The following is a 21910-nucleotide window of genomic DNA, read 5'->3' as shown; positions in this document are numbered from 1 at the left end:
TCAGAACATTCTGAATCAGTTAGGATCATTCAGAAAGCACCAAGCTGCAGTGCATAAATTTTGAGTCAGATATTTAGGACAGTCATTTTTCTGATTATACACTCAGTAAAGCTACACTTTTAGGTATGATATTTTGCAGCACTTTTTTTGCGCTCATGATCACTTTTTCTGAACATGCCTTTAGTTTCCATCTGCTTTAAAAAGCTTCTTTTCAATTTGGACATTTTATAAGCAAAAGGCACAAGTATATCCTGCTGGAAGCCAAAAACCTTAAATATATTTAACACCAAACATTTGTTACATCATGTTGCTGTCACTGCCCTGCTGCTGGTAAAAGTAATGAGCTCAGTCAGGATCAGAAACAACAAAATAATGCACGGTTACATTATTGTTGATGGGCAGCAGACATGTAAACAGCTGCTAACCTGTTACCATTACCGAGGTGATATGTCAGTGCCAAGTGCTTAACACGTTGGCTTAACCGTAAGACATTATTCCATTCTTAAAGAGATGCATAATTCATAAACCACAATGTTTTATGTCCGAGTTACAATTCAAAAGGAGGTTGCTCCCCAATGAAATAAGCAGTGAAATGACACCACTGACAAGTAGTAAATCCTGTCGTATGTGTCGCATTAGCCCTGAGACGCATTGCTCTGAGGAGCTTTACCCACAATCATATTTAGCATAAGCTTTTGAAAGTTGGACTCTAGAGGAAAATATGAACAATATATTTGTTAACTGCAGGAGGAAGCAGTGTTTTGTTGTTACTATGTGTGTGTGATGGGTGATTTAAGATAACAAGCCAAATGAGCTGTGATTCAAATGAATGTAAAGCTAAGTCTTTATTTTATGTTTCCTTACCACCAATTTATTAATTTTTATATTACTTGAAAAATGTTTAAAATTAAGAATTACATTAGTAGAGAAACAATATGTGTGTGCTGTTAACACACAACCTTGTGGCATGACACATTTGCCCTGTTTCATCTCTGTGCTGCTTTCGAATGCAGGGCTAATTGCTGCTAATGTTTTTGCAATTACAGTTCAAGTGCACATGAAAGCCGGAGAGTTTGCATGTAGGAGGTGGGTTCTGTAGGACCACAGCTTTTATCTCCAAGTTGTTTGCCTTAGGCTAAAAATTGCTAAAAACAAAAAAAGTGATTTTATATTTTAATCATATTCATGCAACAAATGCTGGAGGAGTATACCAAAGGTGTGTACTATTATTGGTACAGAAATGCACCCATTGTTTTCTTCCTCTTTCGCAGTTTAATCCGTTTACAAATAATTTCATGATTAAATGCAAATTCAAATATTTGCTCCAGAGCTATGTTTTACCCCTACACTGACAGTGAGTGTTTATGTTTTTTTTGTTATGTATATGTCCCACATTTACTTCTGTTTCTTGCCACATCCAGGCTGAACTGATAAGCACTAAAATTAATTTTATCCATGTGTTGTGTTTTTTTTTTAATCTGATGAATAGAAGGATGCAAAGTGAGACACAGAAGCAGGAAACTTAATTTCTCCCTTTTAATCCATAACTAGTCCCATGGAATCATCTCTCGGATGTCAGATTAAACCTGATTCTGGCGCGCACACACATGCATCCTCAAAACACACTCACACTCATGTTTGATTTCATTCCTCACGCTTTTACTGTCCCTCCCACCGGCTTTGTTTAGCTCTGGATTGTTGCGGATTAATCCTCTAATTGCTTTGTAGCTTTGTTGTTAAGGAGAGGCAGTGTAGAAAAAGGGAGAGAATTAAGCAGCAGGTGGATTGGGTTAGAGGTTAACATGGCTCTTTAAAGCTTTCTTTTAATGCTAGCTCATTTACACGCAAGCATCTGAAAGGAGCTGGTACTGTATCAAGTGAAAAGACACTGCCATGCACAAGTAGTTCTCATTTGTTGCATTTAGCTGAGCAAGAATGTTTTTTTTTTTTATAAAGTGGCAATAGAGCTTAGTTTCTTACGCTTTTATGAAGAAGTTGTAGCTGTGATTCCAACAAAAAATGACTGTGTTTGTGTGAGGATTTGTCTGCTTCATGTTTGTTGGTACCTTAGCATTTGTGCCTTCTGAAAACCCAAGAAATTGAAGCAGTGAGGGATTGAAAGATGGGCAGCCACCCAGGATTGATAACATCTCACTGGTATTCCAAACATCATTCCTCATGGAAGCTTGTTCTTTCTGGCAGGATCTATCTCTGTATTTTTGTTATCTTTCCCGTGTTGCAAAAGACAACAAATTAATATGATAGATTAGCTCTATTGACGTAGTTTTTCTCCTTTCATGTATTCCTGTGAAGTATCACTGGCAATGTTATGACCCATTTATTCTATGTATATATGGCACAAACAATAACTCCACAGAGTTAAAGTCATACCTTTATAGCATTAATGGGTTAATAGCTGTTGCATAATTAGTGACTGCTGATTGGTAAAAACATGCCAAGACTGACTTATGACTAAAGAATCCTCCAACCTACTTTTTCCATAAGACAACTTCATCATCTCTTCCTGAACTTGACTGATCATTACCCTTGTTTGTTAGCTATTTTGTTGACATCTGATTTTATCAAATTTGTTAGGCTAATTCTAGTCAATATAAATCATAGGCCTTTAACATGGTGTCAGTGTAGTGTGTTTGCTAATCTGGTCAGTCTAGTAAATTTGACAGAAGTTTCATAGGAGCTACTTTGTGGGGTGTTTTTCAACCTCTTTTTATAGGTGTTGTTAAGAGACAAAGATTTTTCTCAAGGACAGGCAAAAATGTAGGCATGATTAGTTGGTATGGTTTTTCTCTCCTTTTCCAAAAATGATCAGTGTGTGAGAAACTTTTATTATCAAAAGCACCATTTATATTGGAGTAGTTTTGAACTGTCAATACCCAAATATTTGTCACAGTCTTAGGAGGACTTAGCTTATCAATCTAAGTAGCAATTATGCCCAACTGACTGAAGTCAATTTATGATATTCTATAAGACTCCAATTCACATTTGGCCAAGAGAAGAGAAATCACAAACACATGCCCTGAGGATAATTTTGCAAAAACTGAGAAGAGGCCATGTTGCTGAAAATTACAAGTACCTTGGAATTAATTGGAAAACTTAAATATGTTGTAGAATTAGCCTACACATAGTTACGTCCTACTTACTATTTATCTGTTGTGTGCTTTTTTCTTGTCTCTCTTTCTAACTCAGGTCCCTGTTGGGCTGGATGAGATGAGATCCATATGTAGTGGTCGTCATGGAAACTTGTGACTCTCCCCCTATGGTGTCATCACGGCAGCAGGAACATGGTGGCCAGAGGTTGGATGCTGCTGCTGAGGACAACTCAGTTGTCTCCATGGAGACCAGTGTCACAAACAGCAAACCCGCCAACAACAGCCAGTCATCACCTGCCGCCATTGGAGAGCCAGAGAATGGCCTTGGAGGGCCTGTTGTGAGCCCGCTTCGGTCCACTACTACCCCCACAACTGTCAGTGCAACCATTGACCCTGTAAGTGAGCAGAGTCGGAGAGAAAGCTTTACTACCGGTAACAAAGGGAGTGTTACTGGAACTTTACCAGGAGTAGGAGGAGGAGCAGCTTTGGGTTCGGACTGTTCTGCCCCTGCCACATCCCCTGTGGCACCGGCAAAAGAAATCCCCTGCAACGAATGTTCTAATTCTTTCTCCAGTTTACAAAAATATATGGAGCACCACTGCCCCAATGCCCGCCTGCCTATTGCTGGAGGTCACGAGGAGGAAGAGGAGGTTGAGGGGATGATGGGGGAGGATAGTGATGATGAAATAGACCGTGAGGTGGGTGCTACAGATGTAGGGGATATGAACAGTGAGATGGAGATGGAAGAAGATAGTGATGTGGAGAACCTGTGCGGCGAGATCATCTACCAGCCCGATGGCTCTGCCTTTATCCTAGAGGACTCCAAAGAGCAGCGTGGCAACCAGGGAGGGCTTTCTGCACCTCTTCAGTTCAGGAGCATGCTGTCCTCCCAGACCTTCCCCAATGCCCAGGCCAACAGTGGTCAGAGTGGCCTGAGCCCAGTGGGGGAGCAGCCCGCTGCACCTATGTCCTTCTACCCCCAGATCATCAACACCTTCCACATCGCCTCATCCCTTGGGAGTAAATCCCTAGCAGCCGACCACCCCTCCTTCCCAAATACCTCAGCTGGAGGGCTGGCGGGTGCTGGTCCTGTGTTGCACAGTTTCCGTGTCTATGACCTCCGCCACAAGAACGACAAAGACTATCTGACGGCGGATGGTGCAGCCAAAAACTCCTGTGTGTCCAAAGATGTCCCAAACAATGTGGACTTGTCCAAGTTTGAGGGCTGTGTGGCCGATGGGCGGCGGAAGCCTGTGCTGATGTGTTTCCTGTGTAAGCTGTCTTTTGGCTACAGCCGTTCCTTCGTGACACATGCTGTCCATGACCACCGAATGACCCTGAATGAGCAGGAGCAGAAGCTGCTGAGCAACAAGCATGTCTCTGCCATCATCCAGGGCATCGGGAAGGACAAAGAACCTCTTATAAGCTTTCTGGAACCAAAAAAACCCCAAAACTCTGTGCTACCCCACTTTCCCTCACCTGCCAACTTCCTAGGGCCAGACACGGGGCTCCGTGGCTTGTGGAACGCTTTCCACAATAGTGGGGAGAATGCAGATTCTCTTCAGGCAGGTTTTGCCTTTTTGAAGGGCAGTGCCAGCAGCTCCTCTACTGACCAAAACCCCAGAACCCAAACCATGCCAAAGGCTGAGACCAACCCAAACCTCGGGGGAGGGGCTGGTGCCCACAGAACCCCCAGTGGGAGTTCTGCTGCTGCTGCCACTGGTGGCAGCTTGGAAAATCGGAACTCTGATAGTGACTGCAAAGGCCACGTTAGGGACACATGCACTTTGCAACCCAATGGGCCGGACCTGAGCCAGTACCCGCCAATCAAGCGGGAGCCCAGTACAGTGGGAGAAGAAAGTCCAGAGCAGGATGATGACACTTACTCAATTGGTGGTGGACTAGAGATGGAGCCAGATGAAGAGGAGGAACAGGCCATAAGCATGGCGATGACAGGCCAGAGGGCCAACAGCACCAGTAGCAAAGATTTCCCTCTCTTAAACCAAAGTATTCCCCCCCTTTCCAACAGTGTGCTTAAATTGAACAGTGACAGCAAAGGCCCTGCATCCACCTCCTCTTCCTCCCTATCTGTTTGTGAAAAGCTGGAGATGGAGAAGAACCGTTTGTCCACTGCCCTGGCAGCTGCCAGAGAACGGGAAGAGCTAAGCAACGACTCTTCTTGTGAGGGCCTGGCCGGACGGGATCGATCATCACCGTCCTCAAACCCTCTTGACATGATGATGCGCAGAGATGATGAGAGTCCCGGGCCTCTACATCAACACACAGGAAATCCTAGTACCCCTGGAACTCCAGGGACTCCCGGCACCCCTGGTCCAGGTGAAGGGTCCCCAGGTAGCGGGGTGGAATGCCCCAAGTGTGATACAGTCTTGGGATCCTCACGTTCTCTAGGAGGGCACATGACGATGATGCATTCACGCAACTCCTGCAAAACGCTTAAGTGTCCCAAGTGTAACTGGCACTACAAGTACCAGCAGACACTGGACGCTCACATGAAGGAGAAACATCCTGAGTCTGGTGGATCATGTGTGTACTGCCGCACAGGACAGCCTCACCCTCGTTTAGCCAGAGGCGAAAGCTATACCTGTGGATACAAGCCTTTCCGCTGTGAGGTCTGTCCATCCTTTTTTCATCTTTCTGGATTTCCATTTTCCTTGTCTTTTCCTCTCTGAGATTCATGTTAAGATATTGACTAAATACTTTTGTCTTGATTTTAATTTTTTGCCTTACTTTTTTTTTGTACTACACATAGACTGATAGAAAAGGATTTGCAAAATCTCTTGAAGCCATTTTTGAGGCACATCAGTCCAGTTATGCAAGCTTAAAAAAATATATATATTGTCTCATTCATTGGAAATTCAGCAACAGAAGGGATGAAATAGCCACTTTAGATATGCTTGTCTCAAGAAAACATACTCCAGCTAAACTAAAGAAAACCTGAATTGCTGTGCTCTGTCAAACATTAGACATCAGCCAGTCTGTGTTATATCAGTTCTTAATATTTATCACATATCACCGTTATTTTCTTTTCCTTAGGTATGCAATTACTCAACCACCACCAAAGGAAATCTTAGCATCCATATGCAGTCGGACAAGCATCTAAACAACGTACAAACACTCCAGAATGGTGGCAGTGAGGCACAGTACAACCACAACCATGCCAACCCTGTGCCCAGTGCCAGCCTTGGTGGAGGCTGTGGTGCACCCTCTCCATCCAAGCCGAAACAGAAACCTACTTGGCGCTGTGAGGTAATGAAAGAAACAGAGCATCATTGTAGCACAGTTGGTAGCAACATACCAATTAGCTTATTGCACTGTCTACACAATGAACCAGTTATTTCCCTGTGAATCATTGTGTCTGTTATTTTTCTTTGCCACATCATCTGACCTCTGGTATAAAACAAAATGCATTATGTACCCTAGAAATACCTCAAAATAAAGTTTATTAGAAAATGTTTATTAGAAATGTAGCATCTTGAATGCATGCTGACTTGTTATATTTTGGATTGTATATCATTATTCTGCAGTCGATGATGCTGACATTGTCAGTGAATTTGAAATCCAAAATGATGATTTTATAATAATTAAAAGAGCTAAGTCTGATATCCTATTTTATTACAATTTTCTCATCCGTCCATCAGGTGTGCGACTACGAGACCAACGTGGCACGGAACTTACGAATCCATATGACCAGCGAGAAGCACATGCACAACATGATGCTGCTGCAACAGAACATGAAGCAGATCCAGCACAGCCTCCATCTGGGCCTGGCCCCGGCCGAGGCAGAGCTTTACCAGTACTACCTGGCTCAAAACATGGGTCTTGCAGGAGTGAAACTGGAGAGCCCAGCTGGGACTGGAGGCCCAGACGCCCAGATGATGATTAACCCATTTCAGCTAGATCCTGCAACTGCTGCTGCCCTTGGATCTGGCCTAGGTGAATAATAATAAATTTCCTGCACAACTTAAAGATGGCCATGCCTGATAAGTTTTACATACTAGTCAATTAATACATAGAGAATAAAGAGAAGGCGCTAAGGTTTCTCTTTTTTTATTTCATTGTTGCCCCCAAGCTTGTTATTCAGTTTTCTACTGCTCATTTTACACTTGGCCAGTTTTATCTGTTTTATTTAATCTGTCTGTTGCCATCTAGGTATTCTTTTTAATCTCTGTGTTTCCTTTGTTGCTCTTCATCTTTCTCTATGCCCTCTCACCTTCTTTTTTCTGCTTCCATCCTCGTTGTCCTGGCCCCGTTCCCTTGTCTTCCTCTCTTTTTCTTTCTCTCTTATCTCTGCTCTCATATGGTCCCTCTGTCATTGTCTCCTTTCTTTGACCCCTGTCACTGATTAAAAAATGATTATAAGATGCCACATGAGAATTATTCTTAATCTTTCATTTGTAATTTTCTTAAGTCAGCTTAATCCATCCCCCAATACACACACAGTCCAAACCTTTACTCACCCAGGAGAGGAATACACATATATATACACACACATACACACTCTCACAAACAGCAGGAAGCGGATTCCCGTAGGAGTGAGAGAGATTTAACAATGACCCTGCAGTGTTGCACACCCACTCCCTCCTCTAGTGTGGAGGTCACAGCCCAGCTAGCAGATGTACTCTCAGTGAATTACACTCATAACACATAGCTCCCTATAGTGAGTGCAGTTGTATGTAGGTTTAAATGGTGTGAGGATATTCATTTATTTTTAGACACTTAGTCAAACACACATGCATGCATGCATGCATAATTATATGCACATATATACTAAATGGTAGTTACATATTTTGTTAAATTCTACTCACATTTTCGCCACCACATTCAAATAAGAGTATGTTGCTTATTATGCTTAGTAAACCAGCACTTAAATAAAACAGCCATATACAAACACATATTCAGTCAACCCCATATTGGGAAAGTAATCATGTAAAATAATGAATCAGATGATGTGTAAGCCTCAGTGCGCACCATGTGATATTATCTGAGAAAGACATGATGAGCTTTGGTAACACGCATAGAGGGACAATGACGGGATCAAACGAAAGAGTTAATTACATTTGCATGAATGGTAGATCTGTTTTTTGTCCTAGGTTGGGTGGGCAAAGGAAAAAGAAAGTGTGTGTAATGCATTGATCAGCTTTTTAAATCTGTGTGGGGATGTGAGAAAAGCTTGGTGAACCATTGTACCACCATTGCTGGAAGCAGTAATTAAAGCTACCTGATGAGCGAGTTAGCAAGTTGAAAAGGATGATTGTAATTGATCCTGATTCAATCCTATTAAGGTTTTTTATAGACAAGACTTTGTAAGGAGTCCTAGTCCTCTGTGAGGCTTTATTTTATCAAATCCTTTTGTGCAAGAGGCCTGCTAGAGGCCTGCATGGAAGATACTTCATTTTCCACACTTAATTTCATTTAATAAAGAGTCTTTTCTTTTTCTCACTATCCTTTAACTTTCACCACAGCTTTGTATTTCTTTTGTACTTCTTTGTTTTTATTTTTTATTCTTCCTGCTTTCATTGCTGCCTACCCTCTTCATTGCTCTCCATATCACCATTTACAAAATATGCAAGCTTTTTTTTTTTCTTTGGAGCCAGATGAGATGTTTTAGATTTTATATTTTGGTGTTTTTCCCCCTTATATTGTGCTGTCTAACCACTGTTTTCACTGATTTCCCCCTCAGTGAATAGTGACCTGTCAGCAGAGTTGCGTCTTGCCAGTGGTCAGCTAATGGCGGACGACCTCTCCTTGGTGTCTTCGGGTGGAATGGGGGGCATGTCCTCAGCAGACCCCTCCCTCTCTTCCTTGTCGCCACCTATCAACGATCCTGCACTGCGCCTTTACCAGTGTGCTGTGTGCAACTGCTACTCCACAGATAGCCTCGAGGCCCTCAATGCCCACGTCAATGCCGAACGCTCCCTACCCGAAGAGGAGTGGCGCTGTGTGGTGGGTGATGTCTACCAGTGCAAGCTCTGCAGCTACAATACTCAGCTCAAGGCCAACTTTCAGCTGCACTGCAAGACAGACAAGCACATGCAGAAACACCAGCTGGTGGCCCACATCAAGGAGGGAGGCAAGGCCAACCAGTGGAGATTAAAGTGTGTGGCCATCGGCAACCCTGTGCATCTCAAGTGCAATGCCTGTGACTACTACAGCAACAGTGTGGACAAACTGAGGCTACATGCCACCAACCAGAGGCATGAATCTGCTGTCCGCCTTTACAAGGTAAAAAATATGCTTTACCCATGTTGCCTTCTGCATAAATATGTGCTCTAAATACTCATTGTTGCTTTCACATATAAAAGGACAAAAAAACATGCAATTACAAAACATTACATTAGGTACAAAAGCAAAAGTTCTTTAAATTAAAGAAAGGGTTTTTAACCTTCAATTTACAGCAAAATACAATTTTCTGACTTGTGAAGATAGACCAGGAATTCTATAAAAAGTAAACACATTGATGTTTTAAACAATTTCCTCCATGAATCCTCTTAAGGGCAGCATCTCACAGATATAAAGTTCCCATGAGAATGGAATGACAAAGATAGAAAGGGTCACTGTGAGAGTACAGAGGATGATTTCCATCCAGTATGGTTGTGTTTCCTGCTTGTGTCCATATGGCATTACTATTACACTTAATCAGCCTAAATTCACATACTATCAGTGTGTGTTAAATATTTCAGAACTCTTGGTAATTGTGGAATAATAATTCAAAAGAAGCTTTTTATTGGAGGTGGACAAATACAATAGATGTTACAGTTGATATTTTGTCCCAAGGACATGTGCAGATGTGAGCATAAAGAGCTTTAATAAAGAACATATACATACAAGTGTACTGGGATTCATATTTATAGTATAATATTTTCTCATTTGCAACATTATGTTGTATGTTTACATACTCATGACTTTCCCCCAGAAAATCAGATCCTGTTTTTTATATCCAGTAGGAGAAAATTTCTTGCTTGAGATCATTAAATAATGACATGCTGTAATGTCACCACACCAGTTTTCCATCAGAGAGGTATGCTCACGCAGGGTTACTTAACTAATTAAAATCTTTGCACTTATGCAATAAATAGTTCCTGCAAAGAAATTCAAAAATGCCGATATTTGGCATCTTTCTCTCTTCTTATATATTTAGGATGATTAAGTTTGTCACACATCTCTTTCAGTTTAATAGGATGCTGTTACATTTCCAAGGGCTTGACCTACAGGACGAGATCAAGTGCATTACATTAATGAGGATTTCGTCTCAACTATATACAACATTTGGCAGTGTTTTTGTGCACCTGTGCTTGTGTAGTCTTAAATTTAGGGGTGAGAGCAGGAAGAGCAAAAAAAAAAAAAGTAATTTTTTTGGTTTTCCTGCAAAAAATCTAAAATCATAATTGTATCTATACTTTTTTATATAGTTTTGAACAGTCGAAAGAACTCATAACTATTTAGTTTTACTTTTAGGTGGATTTTTTTAGTACAAACCATAATTTTCTCTCATTTTAGGGTAATGTTTTTAAGTTGAATGACTTCAGACTCATCAAACTTTGTTTAGCATATGTTTCCTTCTTTTTTTTTTTTTTTTTTTGTTATTTAAATATATTTCCGTCGTCTTTGGAGATTTACATTGATTTTAAATCTCTGACCGATTCTTACTTACAGTTTCATGTCTTAACTGGATTAAGCTAATTGGTGTTCTTAGTGTTATCTAAAACAGCCTTAGCTGACTTCAGCAGGATGTTCATATTAGCACAGGATTGTCCTACGGTCTGGTAAAGACTGAACTTGGCATGAGATGAAATGGAGATGTCACCGCTCCAGGGAAATTTAGAAATTCTCAGCAAACGTGCTGCCTGCATATTGGACTACATTACCTGAGGTCCTAGCATATTGGATCAGTATGATTAGTTGACTCAAATCAGGATTTCTTTATTGTCAGAGGAGGACTCGAGGTTAGGTCTGTGTCTTTGTGTGCACAAGGCTACACACATTTGAGAGTGTTGAGCCACTTTTGGTTCCCTTTCCAAGCTGATTTAATGTGTGCAGATTGCCAGATAGGTTACCAAGGTTACACCAAAAGTTGGCAGGCATTTAATCATTACAAAGCTATTAATAACAGTTATGATTAAAAGTGCAAACTGAGGAAACACTGTCAGACTCACAGAAATGTAATTAAGAAGCTCATCTGAACAAATTTATGATATTGCGCTTATGTTGTTTTCCAAGAAAGTTAAGCTTAGTGAGGGAATTTAGCCAAGGCAAGAAGGGGTCATCCCATTGCCCCCTGAGTGCCCCCGAACACCCCTATACCTCATCTACCCACCCACCTACTCCACAGGCCTCAACAAATCTGTTCCACAGATGACGCTTTTAATGCCTCTGGCAGAAATTCCACTATTTTACCCTTGGACATGTGGTGGTAAAGCAGAGCAAGAGGGGTAGAGAAAGCATAGACAGAGCAGAAAGAAGAAAAAAAGAAAAAAAAATCATTTCTTTATTTGACCAGAAAAAACACCTCTCCTTTTATGTATTGGCAGAGGTGAAAAGCACATGGGGATAGAGGTAGCTCGGCCGGGCGCATAAAAGATCCGAATGTGGACGACTTAACCATCTGGCTTTTTGGAAACAGAGAATATCTTTATGGCATGGGAAACCATTTGAAGATACAAACAAAAAGCATATTCAGGAGATTTTATGGTTGCTTTGTAGCAGCAATGGAGTACTTCTGAGGGGAATTGAGAGTATGAAAGTGTTTTTTTTTTTCCAGACTTTGAAACAGCAAAAGGGAAATGACATTAGCAGCTCATGGACATCAAGTCATCTGGTGTACAGGGCACAGCAGGTGGCGCAGGAAGTCACGGGCCTTACATGGAAAAAGCGGAGGTCTACACCTCGCTGCCTATTGGACAGGAAATGTAGGAAATCTGATTGGTCCTGGTGTGTTTATCATGAGCATTTTGAAACTCGGGCAGTTTTACACAATAACTCATATGATTTCGATTTTAGTTGGAAACAATGAGTGTGTAGAACCTTTCTGCACTGTTAACACAGCTGTCAAGTGCAATTTTTTTATCCATCTTGAAAACGTTTAATAGCAAAATGGAAGATGTTTTAACGCAGCGCTTGTGTGTTAGCAGCCTGTGAGGTAAGCTCTACATTTAATGGTGCTGGAGCATAGCATGTCCATAGCTGGCCTGGCTTGTGTTTAGCTTAGCATCGAATATGATGATGTATGGCTTCGTTATGATTTTTAATAACAAACACTGGCCTTAATGCACATGGAGTTGGGAGTAAATCTGTCATTGCCATTCACAAATGCCGCCTGGCTAAGTAGAGGGTTTAGTTTGTAGTTGAACATGTGTGTTTGTATGTATGTGCCCCCACAGAGCTTTGAGGTTGAGATCTTCGTTGTGCTTACCCCTGGGTCATTAGGAGTCAAGAATGTTCATGGTCAGTGTGGCATAGTGAAGGACCACACACACATGTACACACACACACTATGTGTTTCAGAGGCTGTGGCACCTGTTGCTCAGATGGCTGTCCGAATAAATCTTAAACTGTCCTCAACCGCTGCCAGTCTGTCCAACTTTCCATCATAATTCATGCGGAAATGGACGTCCGGGGTCCACTGCACTTTTCCGTATCACTGTTTTTCTTTTCATCACTTTTCCAAATCTTGTCTTCACTCACAAACTCCTTTGAAGTGAGAGTCTTGGGCTAATAAAATGCTTTTTGTTTTTTATGACAGAAATTGGGGAAAAGGGGATATTTAGATGGAACATACAGCGAAAAATAAAAAAGATATAGAAAGTGTCTCTTTCTGTCTTCCCCTTCTTTGCTGCTCCTAACTTACCAGCTCTCTTTGTTTAGTCTCAGATTTTTTTTTTCAGTTCCTTCATTCTCCCTCCTTCTTTCTGTCTCACCCCTGCAGAGCAGCAGATAGTCCATCTCATTACCCATGATCCTCTTGGCAACACCATGGCTAGGAATTATGGAGTGGGGGGAATTAAGCAAGAGAATTGATGGGAGGGGGGTGCGATGGAAGAGGAGAGATATAAAAGAAGGGGAAAGGAGGCTGTGTTTGTACATGAATCCTTTGCTTTTTCATCTTCCCCTTTGTGTTCATCTCGCTAGATCTTTAGATTTTTTCTATCAATCAAAGGATGATATTTTTTTATTCTACTCTTTTCTCTATTCAATCTCTGACCCCCTCCCTCAAATTAAATTTTTCTCCAACGCTCTCAAATGAAGGTATCTGAGCATGTGCATCTATGATATTAAGTCTACCACCGTGCCTTGGCTATTAGCAAGGGTCAGCCATGCTCTGTCTCATTTGAAAATCAAATGGACCAATATATATGCAGCCCAAATTATTGGACTGTCATTTGGACTTGTGTGATGGGGAAATGGACAGGAGATTGACTCCTGCAGATTTGCATAAAAAGTGATTGTGCTGGTCCCCAGAATAGAAGAGAGTCTGACTCCATTTATGACACACACACTCACACACACACACATGTAAATGCATATACATACAGCGATATGGTTCTACCTACATTCATAAAGGTGCACTCAGACACAATTGTGGTTATCAAGCTACCATTTTCCACTTGAGTCCATGTATGCTCGTTCCAGACACAGGCTGTTGATCACAGCGTCCTTGTCTCGCACTCACAGGCAGACTTAAAGAGTTGCTATTCTCTTCAAAAAGGAATCTTCTCAGACACTTCACACTAGATGCTACTTGACTGCAAGATATAGATTTTCGTGTTCTGTCATGGAGATGGATGATGCCGCCAAGAGTTCAGCACTGTTAACCTGAGCAGACAAATGAATTTACTGCAGAGTTTTTGGCAGAAATGTTGTCTGTCTGTCTGTTCCTCTTTTTCTCTTTCTTTGTCTCTGCAAGGCAAAGAGACGCCGGTTAGTAGATTATTCAAATCGTCTCCTCTTTCACCTGCGTAGAGATTACAATGGAAATCTTTCAGAGGTCTAGGGGCGGGGACTGGGGGTGGTGGCTAATTAAAGCATAAAAGCAGGTGTGTGCTGCGTATGTGTGTGTTTGTGTGTGGACGCTGTGGCTTTAGCTTTGTGTTTGAGGGTTTGAATGGACGGACGTCCCCACCCTCCCCCTTCCTCCTAATAATCCTCATAGATATTAATAAGAGTTTCGCCCATTCTCCCTCCAACGCCTTTACCAGATGGTCTGCAGAGCATTTGTGTGTCTGTGTATATGTGTGTGTCTATGTGATGTCCAGCTTTGGTTCAGCTTTTGGCTGAGACTTGTATGTGATGTTTAATTACCCTGGCCAGCTTTCCCCTGACATCTTCTCTACTTTTTGACTTTCTGATGAATTAGTTAAGGCCTAAAGACTGCGATGTGTAGGTCTTTCTTTTTTCCTTTGGAAAAGTGTGTTTTTTGTGTGTTAGGCAGATACAGTTACGGCTGCTTTTCTCATATTAATAGCCAGATGTGATCCTCTTCATAACCATTCCCACCCCTCTCTGTGGGTCATTTGGGCCGTATCCATGTGCAGGGGACTGTGAAGCAGATCTGGGCTGACAGGTATGGGAACGATAGCAGAAGGGGGTGGAGGGAGGAGTGAAGCCTATGGAAGAGGGGGGTCAGTGTCTTCAAGACCACCAGAAGGAAGAGAACTTTGCAGGGATGCAAGAACAAAGGAGCTGCCAGGAATTTGTCTTTCTTTTTTGTCTTTTTTCCCCTCATCTTTACCCTCCCACCCTCGGTATATCCCTAACACTTCACACTTCCCTACTTCTGCCTATCTACCCCCTTCTAGTCTCAAACTTGCCTCCTTTCTACATTTTTTTTTTTTTTTCATATTTTAAACTTACTAACCACTCTTTTTTCTTGAGTGTTGATCATGTTGTTGGGACAAAGATAATAACATTGTTCTAAAAAAAAAAAAAAAAAAAGAAGAAGAAGAAGAAATGAAAGAGGTGCTTTAAACTCAAATATGATCTTGGGGCATGTTGTCTCCACTTTTGATTTGATCAGAACAACTTCAAACAGATCACATGGCAGGAAGATCAGATACATTTTTTGTGAGTTCATCAGATTTTTTTTTTAAATCACCTGACTTTAAAACATTTTTTTTTTTTTTATTTATATGAAACTTATATGTATAGCAGTCTGAAATGTTACATCAGCTTTAGAATTGTATTTAGATAGCACTACCACGCTTTCCCCCCTCATAAAGCTATCAGGAAATTGATATGGACAAAGTTGAACTGAAATACTCCTCAACACCCTTCCAAATCAATAATCAATCGATTGGAGGAAATTGTGCTACTCCCTTGGAACGGTCCCAAGTCACTCTCTTCCTCTCTCTTTCTCTCTCGCTCTCTCCGTCTCACACTCTTTCTGTCATTATCAGCATGTGGCCCAGTATTCGGCATTTCAGCATTCCAGCTGTAATTGATTTTAACCATTAGGTGCTCAGTGAATAGATAAGTAGAGGGAGATATTCGATTATACGGTGAAAGAGAGAGACAGGGATGAAAAGATTGAGAGGAAGAAGGAGGGTGAATGATTTAGGGATGTTGCCAGAGAGCTGTAGAAAAGGGAACTGACCAGTCCTGCTGTCTATCAGTCTCTACCACTGGCCTTCCATCCTTGCAGCAGCACAATACCGCTGACCTCCTGTGAGTTCAAGCAGCTTAGTTTCAGCGAGGTAATCCCTAATGCTTTGAAATAGACCTGATAGAAAGCCCACTTACTTGCTCAGGATTAATGCAGTTTGTGTGGGGGTGAGCAGGTCCCGAGTTTTCAGCACATTTAGTTAAATTAACTCATTGGAATTATCATACTCAACTCTAATTGTGGAGTTATATGTCGCAACAATGAGGGAACTGTTGAAAATTATTTTCTACCTCATCAGCAAAAAACTGGGGAAACTTTCATTATCATGCATGCATATAATTTGCTATTGCTTATGTTTAGATTTACATAATTAAATCTCATAGAGGCCATCTCCAGTGGCAGTTGAGTGTGAATTTGCTTTTCTACTGTTTCTGAGGATATCATTCAGATTTTTATTTATTTATTTGTATGGCTCTCTCCTTTCTCATATTTTCCTCATTCTGGCAGGAGTGTAGGTTAGGACTAGGGATAGGGGCAGATGAGGGAGGGGGGACAAAGGCAAACATTTGAGTAATCTTCAAAGAGCCCATTGGTATGTTGAGTGGACGCTGGTATGCGGACTGTGGCTGAGGCTTTTTCAGGGGAAAACAATATCTTTCCTTTAGACGGCTGGGGCCTTGGCAAACACTACCAACCAGGCGACTCTGCCCAGTGCTGCCATTGCTATCAGCTCACCTTCTCTCCTGGCTGTTACAATGTTACGGTCTTCTGTATTATTGGAACTGCACATCATTCTGGTTTTGAAGGGGTCAAACAGAACATCTTAGCTTGTGCTCTTTGTGTTCTGCAACTTGCAGTCACAACTTGTTAGAGTTTTAATACAGGTTGGTGAAGCAGACAGTCTACTTTTGACAGTAACACTGCCTTCCCTAAGGCGAGGGATCTTTTAGGTCAACTGCAAGGTGTTTATTTTTCTGTGGCAATGTTCAAAATAGCTCTGCTGAAGAGTTGCCTTCATTGTTTTCTCAAACAGGCTCTTACATATATGCATATTCATGTAACAAGCCGCACTGACGCACCATTTCCCCAGAATAAGCATCTCATTTTGTTTAAGTAAGGGTCTGTTGAAATTCTGCAATAAGAAATTGATGGTTCTATTCAATGATGTATCTATGAAAACAGTATTAAATACTAAGCTTATTTAAATGAACTCCATAAAGAGAGAAACACACAGACTGCCATTTTGTGACACTTTCAAAATGAACTCCCTTTGTCCAGTCATCACCAGCCATTTTCTCACGAGGATCCACCCCAGGGATAATTTCTCCCATTTCTCTGTCATTAGCAGGGTCTGGTATTAGGCTTGTGTTTTGTGTTCCCTGTACCTTTTGTTTTGTGTTAAGTAAAACCATGCGACAGGGTAGGGGCTAACTGGAAAACAATACTCCCCTTCACAGGCTCAGGAATGTGTAATTAGTGATTTGAACCCGACTATGCTCGTCTAGATTCTTCCCTATCATTCCCTCTCTCTTTCCATCTCTTGTTCTTTTGTTCTCTATGTCATAGATTTTTCTTGCCTCTCATATCTTCGCATCTATCAGTTAGTTTCTTTCACTGTATGTTTCTGTCATTGCTTTTGTCTAACTCGCTCTAATAGACATTTTTCAGCAAGTCTCTTTTACAAAAAGAGCAAAGAAAAACAAACTTGGCAAAAATTGCTGCATCCCTCGGCACCAAAATTATTTTTCCTTCTCTTTCCTTTCAGTTCTAGTTAAATATAACAACATCAGTGCAGTGCAAACCTCTTTGATGATACAAGCCAATAATTTGAATCCCCAGATTTTCAACCTCTTTACTTTTGTTTTTCTCCTTGTCTTTCGTGGACCCCGTCAATTAGACTTCGTCTTGATTTTCCCAAAGCATCTGAGTATGTTGGGCGGAGGGAAAAAAAACTATGAACCCTAGCCAAGAGCAAGTTAGCATTTCAGTAACATCCTTCCCCCTGCTAAGTGTTGCAAAAAAATAATCCCACAAGCATGTTAACATTTCACTGATCTTGATCTCAGTATTTTATGATCTCTGTCCCATTGCCAGTGGATGGGAAGATAATCTCAGCAACAAGAGGGTGAAGGGAAATGGGAAGGTCTGGTCAGTCTCACCTGGCGGCAGTGGAGACTTGCAGGGGGCTTTTAGACCCTAATGGGCCAAGGTCAGGCTAGCTAATAGGGAGTAAGTGGCCGAGTCATGCTGTCTAAATCTAATGCTAATGTAAATACTGATCCATTTTCATGGGGGGGAGGAGGTGAGGTGGCTTTTGAGACTGCTAACGTGCATACACACATGCACTGATGAGAAAGTAAGATCTGCTCTTGTGTCTCCGATAATCTATTATTTCCAACAGCTTGGTCAGAGCCATATAAATTATGTGGCGCTCACTGATTAGGGCCAGAAGCAAATAAATAATCTTTTTCAGCAACAATAGTGTTGTTTTCTACTCGTTTCTTTTCTGTTTTATGCATTGCATTTGTATGAGTATGTTTTTGAGAGCAATAAAAGAAGGAAAGAAAAACAGTAATTCTTCTAAGACAAGAGGTCAGCAAGATTGTGAACTCCAAACTGACCTTTACCCTGTATTTCAGACACACTTACGTCACTGCTTTAAGTGTGTGACTGTACATGAATCCATGTTTGAGACAGAAGATTGGAGGGCAAGAAAATTAACTGGTCTTTAAATTTACTTTTTTTACGTTGCTTTTTTTTTATTTTGCTGACAAATAGAAAAGAGGAATAAATAATAAAGAGGGAAGGAAGAAGCTGGGAAGAAAAAAGAGGGGCAGATAGCACAACTTGGAGGCAACCAGCAGAACTTAGCATGAAAGACTCTTTGTGATAATTCATTTATTTGGCTTGGCAGCGATTATCCGATGGATGCTTATTATTATTGGGTGACCTAACCTAAGCTTACCCACAAGCTCTGCACTTTCTGGACCAGCTCCAGAGCTGTGATCACATGGTGATTGCCAGCAGGCAGAGCTGAGAGAAAGAGGAGAGCCAATTTAGCTGTGGGAGATGTTTTTCCCCACGTTTATGAAAATGAAAATCTAGGTAGTAGAGGAAGGAAAGACAACGATCAGAAAATAACAGTCAACTGAGCTGTTTGGTGTGTGTGTGTGTGTGGGGGGGGGGGGGGGTTCTGGGATCGTATTGTGTCCCCTACATCTTTAGATTGCACACTATAGCCTTGTGGATGAAACTACAAGAAAAGAAGTGTTGCTTGCATATTTGTGCATGTACACTCAAAAGGATTTTTGTTTTTGTCTCAGATATGACTATTTGTTTTTGTACCTGCATAGAACTGAAACTGTCTCTTTGCATGTTAGCTGCTGGTCTCTTTATCTGCGGAAGCAAGGTGGCACGTACCTGGGCCCATCAGCATTAAGCTGTGTCATCTGCTAGCGAATCCATTGGCAGCGATCTTGCTTTGCATCTATGTCTCAAGGGCTGAGTGGCGGTTAGCAGTAACATGTGTTAGGGAGGTGGTAGCACTGATGGAATTCTTCTCTTGGCAGTCTTCCAGGCAGTACTGGTATGTGTTTAAAATACTTGCAAGGAACAATACATGCTTTTGTAGTTTGCTGGGCCAAGTGGGGCTGTTTTTGTCTCTGATGGCCCCCGGGGGCCCAGGGGATAGCACCAGAAGCTGATGACGTTCTTAAAAGAAGGAATACTCAACAACAAGCTTCCTGCTTCTCCTAAAAACACTGATGAAAGGCGATAAAGAGGTTTTTATTTTCACAATGTGTGGCATGTACATTTGCATGTGTGCGCACACTCTCAGCAGACTCAGAAACCAAAACTGAATGTATGCACTAGTTCTGTACATGTACACACATGCTTTGACACACACACACTCACACTGGTTATTAAGACTTAGTTGCTGTTGCAGAGGGTTCTTACTTTCAGTATGTGTTCATTAGCTGCCTGGTTCTACACTTAATGACAGGAAAAAGTCATGTTTGTACTGAATACTCTAATTTGTCATTTGGTTTATGGAGGAAAATGCAACCCCACTGTTCTGTGCTGCTTTCAAAATATTTTTTATGATAGCAGCGAACAAATCACAAAAAAAAAAGAAAACATTGAAATTAAAGACAGAAACAAAAATATACCTACAAGGTAAAATGAAGATTTAAAATTACTAGTGAATAAAAACCAAACACACAATCAGAAGAAAAAAATAGATTGGAAAAAATACCCACGCACATTCTTGCATACACATTCTTGAACAGTGAGATAAAAGAACTGGTGGAAAGATGTCTTTTGGCTTGGCTTATTAAGAATTCAGTTAATGAAGCAGCTTTGTCACCCCAGATAGAACAAATGGATATGAGACAGCAGTGCGGCAACCCTCCCCTCAAACTCTGGGAGCAAGCGGAGGGGAGGTGCATGCATGCTTTTTTGCGTATGAGAAAGGTGTTTTGTAAACATCTCCTTCTGCATAATGAATGCAGTTCTGTCATCCACACACACACACACTGCAGCAGCAATGAGCTACACAGGGGAGCTTCCTTTACCTGTCAGACTGACTCCCCTTTCCTCATACAAGTCCCAGGGTGCATGTGCACGTGTGTGTATATCTCATTGACAGGGTTGACAATATTGTGCTTTTGACAGGTAAACATGAGGTTTTCAGAGTTGTAATTAGCATATTCTGTATAAGGGGGTGTGCATCTACCTCCTCCAGCATTAAAACCCGTCTGTGCCATGTTTAGGTCCACCCGGGGAGTGCTGTTTAGCTGATTTTCATTGGCCCACGGGGAATGTTAGCGTATTTGGTTGTTTGCCAAACACTAATCCCCAACAATTAACCACCAGGCACTCTGGAGAGGTGCCATATTGACAAGGATTGCCCTTTTTGCCAGTCTGCCACACAGACATCCTAAGATACTCACGTAATACAAATGTATGAACACACAATTCAGCTGTGGCATAAATTACATACACATTGCAAGCAGATACACAAGGGCGCAAACCCAGGAGCAGGAACAGTGTGTTTGTGTGTTTGAATATGCATTACACAGCCCACGCCTGGCAGGAGTCAAAGTGCTCCTTTAAAAGTTCATAAATCATGGATGTTCTGGCCTGTGATCACCAGACCGCCTGCATTTCAGGCCTGCAGAGTGCCAGAGAGCGACAGACAGCCCCTAGTTTTGGTCTTAAACAAACCCTCTGGAATGTGCTGATGGGGAGAGAATTAATATTAGGCCTAAACCAATCTGGCAGCCCAGTTCAACCCCAAAGTATATCATTCAACTGCTCCCAGCTAAAGCCTCATATCCTAAAAACATTATAATGTAAGTTAGGACATCGAGGGATGTTCGTCATTTTAGGCCACAATTGATTTATCTGAAAATGTTAATCATGAAGCAGTGTGATTCTGTCTCTGGTCATGTCATCAGGGACCATTATAAACTATCAATGGGTATTTTAATAAAACTTGTATAACTGAGACTCTCATGGCAGTCATGACAATGTTCTGCTTACAAAATGAACATGGTCACGAGCACAAAATACACTCTTTACAATTCAATACACTCTGCTTTTATGGTGCCTGTTAAATACTGAAGGTTATCACTGGGAAAAAAAAATCCTAGTTTGATTACTAGTTTTTTTATTCAATTCCGAGAAAAATCAATAAATGAATGAAAGCGTGAATGAATGACCAAGAAGTTGTGTTGTGTTGCATAGGACTTTGTAAGGCCATTTTTAGGGACAAGATCTAAGAACTTATTGAAAAGAGATAAAAAAGTAAGTCAAGTTTGAAATTCAATAAAAGGAAATCAATTTACGCAAGTAATAAATATATGTTTGCACTTGTATCACACTTGTAAGATTTCCATAAAAAGGCTCAGCAGTCCAGTTCTCCTGTGAGGTTGGGAAGGGACAAAAAGAAAAGGAAGCAAAGAAAGAAAGAGAGAGCAAGGGAGGCCTCCTTTCACAGAGAAACAAAGATAGCTGTAATTAATGGCCCTGAGCTCCGGACTAGGGGAGCTTTCTTCTGACAACTCCGACTTAATTAAAACTTAAGACTTCTGAAAGGGCCTCTGACTGCGAGGGGACGTCCCACCGTCTCGTGAGAAAAACCTTGCAAGATTTCCTACAAAAGAAAGAAAGAGGGAGACAC

General features: G+C 41.4%; 1 protein-coding gene across 2 annotated transcripts in view; it reads left to right on the top strand.

Moving 5' to 3' along the window:
* zfhx4 (zinc finger homeobox 4) overlaps positions 1–21910 on the top strand; it is a 76625-nt gene that overhangs the window by 16876 nt on the left and 37839 nt on the right. The window contains exons 2-5 of one of the 2 annotated variants that reach the window (XM_041967624.1): positions 3208–3505; positions 6165–6377; positions 6770–7064; positions 8812–9353. In XM_041967624.1, coding sequence (XP_041823558.1) covers positions 3254–3505; positions 6165–6377; positions 6770–7064; positions 8812–9353 — 1302 coding nt within the window. In that variant the 5' untranslated portion in view covers positions 3208–3253. Of the gene's footprint in view, positions 1–3207; positions 5741–6164; positions 6378–6769; positions 7065–8811; positions 9354–21910 lie in introns of both variants that reach the window. The other variant, XM_041967623.1, reaches the window with a different exon arrangement.

This window comes from Melanotaenia boesemani, chromosome 18, assembly GCF_017639745.1.
Source record: "Melanotaenia boesemani isolate fMelBoe1 chromosome 18, fMelBoe1.pri, whole genome shotgun sequence".
Classification (NCBI taxonomy): Eukaryota; Metazoa; Chordata; class Actinopteri; order Atheriniformes; family Melanotaeniidae; genus Melanotaenia; species Melanotaenia boesemani.
This window is presented reverse-complemented; position numbering and strand designations above follow the sequence as displayed.